Source organism: Aplidium turbinatum, chromosome 11 (assembly GCF_918807975.1).
Source record: "Aplidium turbinatum chromosome 11, kaAplTurb1.1, whole genome shotgun sequence".
NCBI classification, from domain to species: domain Eukaryota; kingdom Metazoa; phylum Chordata; class Ascidiacea; order Aplousobranchia; family Polyclinidae; genus Aplidium; species Aplidium turbinatum.
The window spans coordinates 7,371,788-7,381,379 of NC_137482.1; the positions used below are offsets into that span (position 1 = coordinate 7,371,788).

General features: G+C 37.5%; 3 protein-coding genes across 3 annotated transcripts; all 3 read left to right on the top strand.

Annotated features, from left to right (window-relative positions):
* The first annotated feature begins 1,488 nt into the window (after nt 1–1,488).
* On the top strand, nt 1,489–4,437 carry LOC145779787 (uncharacterized). The gene has a single exon (XM_082591429.1). It carries the CDS (start codon nt 1,489–1,491, stop codon nt 4,420–4,422), a length of 2,934 nt encoding a protein of 977 aa, XP_082447555.1. The 3' UTR covers nt 4,423–4,437.
* Nucleotides 4,438–7,221: 2,784 nt separating this feature from the next.
* Nucleotides 7,222–8,526, top strand: LOC145779788 (uncharacterized protein F54H12.2-like). Its single transcript, XM_082591430.1, has one exon. The coding sequence runs from the start codon at nt 7,222–7,224 to the stop codon at nt 8,524–8,526; it is 1,305 nt and encodes a 434-aa protein (XP_082447556.1).
* Nucleotides 8,527–8,608: 82 nt separating this feature from the next.
* Nucleotides 8,609–9,301, top strand: LOC145779789 (baculoviral IAP repeat-containing protein 8-like). The gene has a single exon (XM_082591431.1). The coding sequence runs from the start codon at nt 8,609–8,611 to the stop codon at nt 9,299–9,301; it is 693 nt and encodes a 230-aa protein (XP_082447557.1).
* The last annotated feature ends 291 nt before the right edge of the window (nt 9,302–9,592 follow it).

Genomic DNA, 9,592 nt, shown 5'->3' on the forward strand with positions numbered 1-9,592 from the left:
TGCAAAATCAACAAATCCAAAACGTCATTATATCTAAACTGTTTAGTTAGGAGTTAGTTAAAATGATTGTAGAACAGGGATTTGTTTTTTGAAACTTTTTTCTTGCCTTTATAGAGACATTAATTGGGAAGCACAGCACGAAGTCGAACAAGACTTGAAGAACCCTGATTTATGGGGGTAAGTTGATTAGAAACATATTATCTTTTACATAGTTATGGTCTTTCTTGAAAAAAAAAGAAGTAACATATTACTGGTTAAATAGCACTTCATTTTCTGTTTTACACGTTTATGGTCTGATTGGGTTGAAAAATGATAAGTTTTTTAGTAGATCTTCGAAAAACTTTAATAAACGTTAATTTTTAACAAACGTTGGTTAGAATTATAGTCAATTTTTTTTTTTTTTTTAGAGATATACAATGGTCGCAGAATTTGGAAAGTCGAGACAGTGCTGAACAATCTTCTGCAGAACACGATATTCAGTGAGTTGTTGTTCAAATTTTAATCTGTCCAACACTATGCTTGACTTGTCCTAGTTGTTAATCCTTTGTCAAACATTTACAAGAGGGTTTGTATTACAGACAGTTTTTGAAGAAACATTCAAGAAGCATCCACGCCAAACACATCACACACCAAAGAGTGCAAGATCAGTTTAATTTTGCTTTAAACAATAATGATTTGCTATCTCGAAGAGACGAATTCCGACGTGTAATATTTCAATCACAAAACTCTGCTTTTAAAATTAATTATAGTTTCGGGTTTATTTTACGTCACCGTGTTCATGGGGACCTGAGGTTTTTTCACCCATCCCACGGAGCGGACCGTGTTCTACAAATTTCTCCTTTAATTTCAAACACTCATGATTTTGATGATTTTCTAGAAAACGTATTACATCACGATATTTTGGAATTTGCACAGCTTCAACGCCCTGATTCAAGCTGGACTGTTCTTAATGTCACTAATGTCTGCTTTTATGTTAACAAGTTACCAAATCATCCCATTGGTCATTCGCTAACAGTACCTGATTTTATTTTAAATAATTCTGGTTTAAATGCACTTGTCAAAAGTAAACAAAGTAATCAAACTTATACTGATCACTTGTGTCTTTTTCGTTGCTTGGCCTTGCAAGCTGGTTGTTTACCTCATAACTTAGAAAAAGTAGCAAAAGAAAAGTTTCATGTTTACTGTTCGAAATTTAATGTTGATCCGGTTCAATTTTTAGGTGTTTCATTGTTTGATTTAGATCAAATCGAAAAATTGTTTCAAATCAATATTTTCGTATACAAGTTAGAAAAAAAAGAACAAATTGTTGCTTCTTTAGTTCAACGAAGTGCCAATCGCTTTTCTGAAACTATGTATTTAAACTTGTACGATAACCATTTTAGTTACATTTTAAATTTATCGCTGTATTCCAAAACATTTGTGTGTCCAAAGTGTCAAAAAATTTGGGCCCGTGGGTCATCATGTGAGAAACATGCGAAAACATGCGACATGAATGTCAAAAACAAATTTGTAGGTGGGGTGTACAACATTCCTAAAACCATTTTTGAACGTTTGGAAGATGTCAATATTATTGTTCCTAAAAATCAACGTTATTTTCCCTATAGGGCTACGTATGATTTCGAGTGTCTTTTTTCAAAAGATCAATTACCAAACAATTCTGACACGATTCATTGGGAAGCGGAACATAAAGCCTGTTCCGTGAGTGTGTGCAGTAATGTGCGTGGGTTTGAAAATCCTGTGTGTTTTGTGGATGAAGGTGATGTGAAGGATCTTATGAGAAAAAAGTTAGACTATTTAAGTGAAATCTCAGCTGCTGCATATAAAATTCTTGTTGATAAATTTAGTTATGTGTTTCAAGAACTTGAAAATCGATGTTCAACAGATGAAAAAGACCCAAAAAACAAACCATTCAAAGAATTAACATCACGTTTTCACTCATACTTAAAGGAACTTCCAGTTATTGGGTTCAATAGTGGCCACTACGATTTGAATTTGGCAAAAAGAGAATTTTTTAGCCAGATCCAGAAAGACATTGAGTTTGTCGTAAAGAGAAACAACAATTACATGTGTATTAAAACGGAAAATTTCAAGTTTCTTGACATAATGAATTATATTGCACCTGGATTTACTTATGACAAATTTATAAAAGCTTATGGAGTGGAGCAAACCAAGTTTTTTTTTCCCTATGAGTGGTTAACAGACTTATCACAGTTAAATCAGATGTTTCTTCCAGAGCACGAATGTTTTTACAGTCACCTGAAAGGTTGTAATATATCGGATGAAGACTATTCACTGTGTCAAAAAACTTGGAAAGAGAAAGGAATGAAAACTATGAAAGATTTTTTAGTGTATTATAATAATTTAGATGTTGTTTCGTTTTTAATTGCCATTGAAAAGTGCTTTCAATTTTATAAATCAAAATCTTTAGATCTCTTTAAAGATGGAATTTCTGTTCCTGGGTTAACTCTAAAGTATTTATTTTCTACTCTCGAGCGTGGTGTCAATTTTTCATTAATAGATGAAAAAAACAAGGATCTCCATGAACTGTTGAAGAGTAATATTGTTGGTGGCCCTTCTATTATTTTTCATCGCCACCACGAGAAAGGTGTCACGCGACTTCGAGAGCATGAATTCGGTGACAATGCTAAATTATGTCAAAGTGTTCTTGGTCTGGATGCGAACGCGCTTTACTTGGGATCGATTGCTCAACCAGCTCCCACAGGCCGATTCATCCGCTATAAGGAGGCTGAGAATTTTAAACCCACTTGTTCTCACAAGTACGGCTACCTAGCCATGGAATGGTTGGAATTTGTTTCTTTTCAAGAGGGATGCCATATTCAGCATGATTTTAATGGTGGAGAAATCAAAGTTGGAAAACTCTTTGTAGATGGCTTCTGTAAAGAATCTCAAACTGTGTACCAATTCCAAGGATGCTTTTGGCATGGACACTCGTGCCGGCTTAATATCGATCGTTCTACTGGGTTAATGAAAAACACAAATTCTTGTAACGGACTGTCAATGGAACAACTCAGGGAAAATACAGAAAAAAATTGTAAATATTTGCATGATCTAGGTTATCGAGTGGTTCAAATGTATGAATGTGAGTGGCTTGAGCAAAAAAAAGTGTACAGTGTGAAACAATTTTTGAAAACCCTGAATGTGCTTAAACCCAAGTACAATATGACTCAGGACACATTTCTTTCTTCCATTTTAGATGGGAAATTATTCGGTCTTGTTTTATGTGATATTGACACTCCTGACAATCTAAAAAAACATTTTTCTGAATTTTGTCCCATTTTTAAAAACGTTGAAGTTTCTAAGGAAGATATAGGAGAATTCATGCAGGAGTTTGCAGAAAAAAATCAAATTTTATCCAAGCCAAGACGTATGCTCATTTCAAGTTATTTTGGTTCCAAAATTTTGCTGATCACACCCCTGGTAAAATGGTATTTAGAACACGGCCTTGTTGTTAAAAAAATCTACGAAGTCATTCAATACCAACCAAACAAATGCTTTCAAAAATTTGCAGACCAGGTATCCGATGCACGGCGAAGAGGAGATTCTGATCCCGACAAGAAAATCTTGGCTGATACTTTTAAGTTATGGGGAAACTCGGCCTATGGTAAAACAATCACCAACAAACAAAAACATAAGAAAATTAAGTTTTGCGATAGTGACACAGTGGCAAAAGAAATTAATAAACCCTTTTTTCACCATTTGAACCCCGTCCATGAAAATCTGTTTGAAGTTGAAAGTTTTAAAAAATCAATTAAGTTCGACCTGCCCCTCCAAATTGGATTTTTTGTGTACGGTTATGCCAAACTCAGAATGCTAGAGTTTTATTACGACTTCTTAGATAAATTTGTTGATCGGAGTGATTTTCAGTGTCTTGAAATGGATACTGACTCGTTGTATTTCGCTTTATCTGCTCCATCGCTGGAACAAGTCGTGAAGCCCGAAAAGCGTTTTGAGTTTTTCAATTGTTATCATCTTTGGTTTCCTTCCATTGCCTGTCCTGTACATCGTGCAGATTTCGTTTCAATGAAGTGTAATGGCAATGAATTTGTTCCCCAGGAGTGTTGTATTGCCCAACAAAAATTTGATAAGCGTACTCCTGGTTTGTTTAAGGAAGAATGGGCCGGCACAGGTTTTGTGGGTTTGTGTTCGAAAACATATTATTGCTTTGGTGCTGTGGACAAGCAAGTTTCTAAAGGTTTAAGTACTGCAAAAAACAAATTTGACAAAAATTCCTATCTAAATGTATTGAGTACACATGAAAGTGGCCAAGGGGTTAATGTTTCCTTTCGTGTCAGAGACAACAAAATTTACACGTATCATCAAACTAAAAAAGGATTGGCGTATTTTTATGCGAAACGTATCGTTTGTTCTGATGATGTCACTACTTTACCGTTATCAATATAATTTGTGTATGTTTCTTTGTGCATGTGCTTTATGACATTTTTTTTTTTTAATGTGTTTTAATTTTTACTGGAGATTTGTTGTTTAATAAAACTTATGTGCTGACTGACAAAAGAAACAAGACAGTATAGTTTCAATCATATTTTATTGACAAATCGTACAAAACAATCACAGAATAGAATCTGATTTAATACGTTTTTGAGGTCGAAAAGCACTTGGTGATTGATCCTTTAGGACTTTTAAATATTTCAAAATTTCTTGTAGTTGGTGTTGATCTTCTGGAGTTGGCAAGGGATACGCTTCATGATAAACCTTCACATTCACTTTCCCATCGATAATATAAGAGAGATAGGCAGCTGGCGCATAAACTTTCCCACTGGTAAAATTCAAATCAATTTGTTGAGGTAGGAGCTCCTCTTTCACACGCTGGATGTGCCGGCTATGAGGACAAAAATTTGAATCTTCTTCTTTGCTCCAGTATAAAATTTGTAAGATATTTTTCGTGGAGGGGAAAGCAAAAAACGGTTGTTTCACAATTAGCTTTTTCGCGACTTTGCAAAGTTGTTCAGGATGAAAGGCTTTTCTTCCGACGCGAACAGATAATGAAGCTCGTCTTAAGTGAGGATTAAATCCAATTTCATGCTTCACATTGAAAGTACTGGCGATGTCAACAACTTTTGCTGTAGCACGTTTAAGTTTTGATTCGTTAGCTAAGTCTTGTTCAGCCTCATAGAATGGTTCATAATCATACGGTTGTGGCGCATAGATTGGTGAGATTTGTTTCTCCATGCTTTCCAAATTGTCACTTAAAAAAAAACTCCACCCTTTTTATACAGTAAAAAGAAAAGAAAAAATGGGTTTCCCTTTTTCGCTAATAAAGAGGAATGTGTTTTTTGAATAAGTATCATAAATTAAGCATGGATACTCAGCAACTGGCAAAGGTTTTACAGACCGACCCATACGCAAGGATAGTTTTTAAAGGAGTTTTCGCGAGGGATCAATTGATGGAAGTTGACTTTAAAAACCCTAGCTTATGCGTTATCAATCTTGATAGATCCGATCAACCCGGCTCACATTGGGTAGGGATTTTCATTGATGAAAACCACAAAGCGACTTATTTTGACCCTTTAGGACTCCATCCAATGTATCGAGAAATCTATCTCTTTCTCAGAATAAACGCGACCTCAACCAAGTTTAATGAACAGACAGTGCAAGGTTTGATGGCGACATCTTGTGGTCATCACGTTTTGTTGTTCGGTATGCTATCTGCAAGAGGGTATAAGTTGAAAGAGGTCTTGAACATTTACTCTGATGATCTATCAAAGAACGATGAACTGGCAAAAAAGTTTATCACTTCACGGTTCAATCGTGTTTTATAAGCAAACGCCCGACCATTCATCCTTCAGAAAGAAAATGAGTCCTGAAGAGAGTGCATGTCCAGCTTCTGAGGGGTCTTGGGGTCTGTTTGGGCAAAAAGTTCCACGCAACGAAATTGCGTTCATTTGTCAAGTTATCATTGTGTATGCTGTCATTATAGCAAGTATTTATAATCTCTCGACTGGTGTTGAACAAAAAGATCTTTGGATTTCCCTGCTCAGCTCCTGCTTAGGTTATTTATTACCGAATCCAGTCATCAAGTAAACATGTATATTACTCTCCCTTCGAATGCCTCCATGAATGAATTTCCAGACAACACACTCGCAAATTTCAAAGTAAAGCTTCCCCATCAAGTGAGATTGGAGGGGGGATGGGAGATGGGGTTATCAGAAATCCACTTCCCAATCAACTTCAACAACATCTCAGCAAAATCCTGTATTATCGTGGTAAATTGCATGGGCGAACAGCTTCACCTCTCTTTCCCTGATGGACACTGTGATTCACCTAAAAAGCTTGTTTCGATTTTGAATTCGTTAAGCCAACAACTCTATCGGAAAACAATTGAGGGAGGTGTTTCGCGTGATGATATTGATGCTCTTTGCGTCAAACCAGCTCATGTGTTTCAAGTGCATTATGATAATTTTACAAGAAAACTTACATTTGAAATCATGGAACGAGCCACCCTCGTTTTCTCTCCGCGTTTGCGCACAATACTCGGCATCGCTGAAGATTTTCTCTTACCCGGGAAACACACACTCGAAAATCCTGTGAATCTCAAGTCGGGTTTTTATTCAATGTATGTTTATTGTGATTTGCTTAAACCAAGCATGGTTGGCGATGTTTATGCCCCGCTTCTGCGTGTGATTCCACTCGATCGAAGATGGGGAGAGTATGTATCCAAACAATATGAAAAAGCGCAGTACTACCCATTACAACACAAAAGTTTTGATACCATAGAATTGGATTTAAGAACAGACACTGGAAAAAAGATGCCATTCCTTCCAGGACGTGTTGTCGTGATTGTGCATCTCAGAAAACAACATCATGCATCAGTCTGATCCAGTATCTTATGAAAAATATTTTATTGATCAAGCCGGAAACGGTCTCCCGGTGTTTCATGGAGCTGAATTTCCGCGAGGTCATGGTCTTGCGAATATATTCTCTTCAGCTGCAAAAATGGTGATGCCCTTCCTAAAAAAGACAGGAAAAGCCATTGCCCATCAAGCAATCCGTTCCGGCTCAGAGTTTCTAGGAGATGTTTTAGAAGGAAAAAATGCAAAGCAGGCAGTGGTGAAAAGAAGTAGGGAGGCTGGCTCTAACCTTCTTCACTCCATGATGAATCACACAAATAAAAAGCGCAAGCAACCCTCAAAAACATTCAAATCAAAGAGAGCAAAGAGGAAAGCAAGAGACATATTTTCTTAAATGGCGTTGGTTCACCCTTTGTCTTGTGAGTGCTTGAAGTCAGAGTTGAATCTTTTCAGTGTGAATCCGACGCAAACCAGCGTTGAAGATGGAAAATGGATAGAATTTCAACCATTAAACAACATTTCTGAACGCGGTTCTATTGAATTTACCGTGAATTCCTCTGGAAACACTTATTTTGATTTGTCCAATTCCATGCTTTTTGTGAAAGCACAAATCGTTAAAGGAGATGGGACCGATATAGCTGCACAGGCGGCTGTGGCTGGTACAAATTATTGGATGCATTCGCTGTTTTCTCAAGTGGATCTCTATCTCAATGATAAACTCATTACAGCTTCAGACAATACTTACCCCTACAGATCTTATCTCGAGACATTGCTCAGCTTCGGACCAGCCGCCAAAGACTCTCAACTCTCCGCATCAATGTGGAGTAAAGATACCCCATCACACATGTCGGATCTTGATCAGAACAATACCGGTTTCATAAAAAGAAAAGGCTTGACTGCAACTAGCCGTCAAGTCGGAATGCTGGGAAAACTTCATTTGGACGTTTTCTTTCAAAATCGATATTTACTGAGTGGTGTTAATATGAAATTGCGTCTCATTCGTTCTAAGCATGCTTTCAATTTGATGGCAGCTGCTGCTGAGTTTAAAACCGTCATAAAAGAAGTATCTCTTTTTATTCGACAAGTGAATTTAAGCCCAGCAGTCATCACAGGGCATACAAAAGCATTGCAAGTTTCAAATGCAAAATATCCTATTCGTCGTGTTGTTACTAAAACGTTTAGTATACCACGTGGAGATATGAGTTCAACGCATGAGAATGTTTTCATGGGTCAGATGCCGAAACGTGTTGTGATTGGATTTGTTAAAAATACGGCTTACAACGGTGCATACAATCAAAATCCATTTAATTTTGAACATTTCAATATCAATTTTTTATCGTTGTATTTGAATGGAGAACAGATTCCTTCAAAGCCCCTAACTCCAAAATTCTCTGACCCACCACAGTATGTTCGTTCGTACAGCACCCTTTTCACTGGAACAGGATCTTTTTTTAAAGATTTGGGCAATTGTATTAACTACTCCGATTATGGCAAGGGTTATTCCCTATTTGCTTTTGATTTAAGCCCAGATTTGAGTGATGGTGGTCACTTTGATCTTGTAAGGCACGGCACACTTCGTTTGGATGTTAAATTTGCTGACGCCCTTGCTCATTCTATCAATGTTATTGTATATGCTGAATTTGATAATGTGTTGGAGGTTGATAAAAATCGAAATGTGATGTTTGATTATTCCGCTTGATAAAGTGTTGAAAAAAAGAAATGAAAGAAAAAAGGTAGTGGTCTATAAAAAGACAATAGCTGGATAGAAAGAAAATAAAATCATGACGAGCACCAATGAAACCGACAATCGAGGGGTATTTGCTTGTCAAGAACCCGGCTATCCGTCTATGCGCCATGTAGGAAACCGCTTGCAAACATTTTATAGAGGCGGAAGAGCTTGGTTCAGTCATGGCGTTAGTCCTTCTTGTCTCTCCCTGGCAGAAGCTGGTTTATATTACACTGGCGATCGCGATCGAACGAAGTGCTGGTATTGTGGTGGTGGATTACAAAATTGGGTTGTGACTGATAACCCTTGGGAGGAACGTGCAAAGCACTTTCCTTTGTGCGAGTACGTGCTATGCTGTAGAGGTCCTGAATATGTTTACGGAGTGGTTTCTCAAACCCCTTCTATAGAGCGAGTGCGGATTCGAAACCCACACATCTCTAATCTAACACGAAGAATCATGAATTTAATGCACATGGGCACTCCGGCTGGGGAGGTTTTGATGAGAGGGCAAGCCATACCACAACAGAGAATCACAGCACTTTCGGGTTCCAGAGAACAGAGTCCGGGAGAAGACATCGCAGAAGTTCATGACAGAGGAGAGTGTAGTGTCTGTCTGACTGCTCATGTTGATACATTATTTTTACCATGTGCTCATTTATGCTGTTGTGCGTCTTGTAGTTCCGCTTTAACAACGTGTCCTATCTGCAGACAAGATATTGATCGCAAAATAAAAGTCTTTCGAGTGTGATTTATATTGTGTTGCAATGAAATTTTTTGACAGTTATAGTAATGGATTCGCGCTGGAAGCACCCCTTCAGTTGCTTAATAGCAGGTCCGAGTGGGTCTGGAAAATCCTTCTTTACAGATAAATTCATTAAAGAATCATCCCATTTAGTCAAACCTCCCCCAGACAGAGTGATATGGTGCTTTTCAGAATGGCAACCGTTATACGAGACTATAAACAATGTGGAGTTTGTTGAGGGGCTTCCGGATCTGTCTGGACTTGATACTTCTAAGAGAACACTACTCATCATCGATG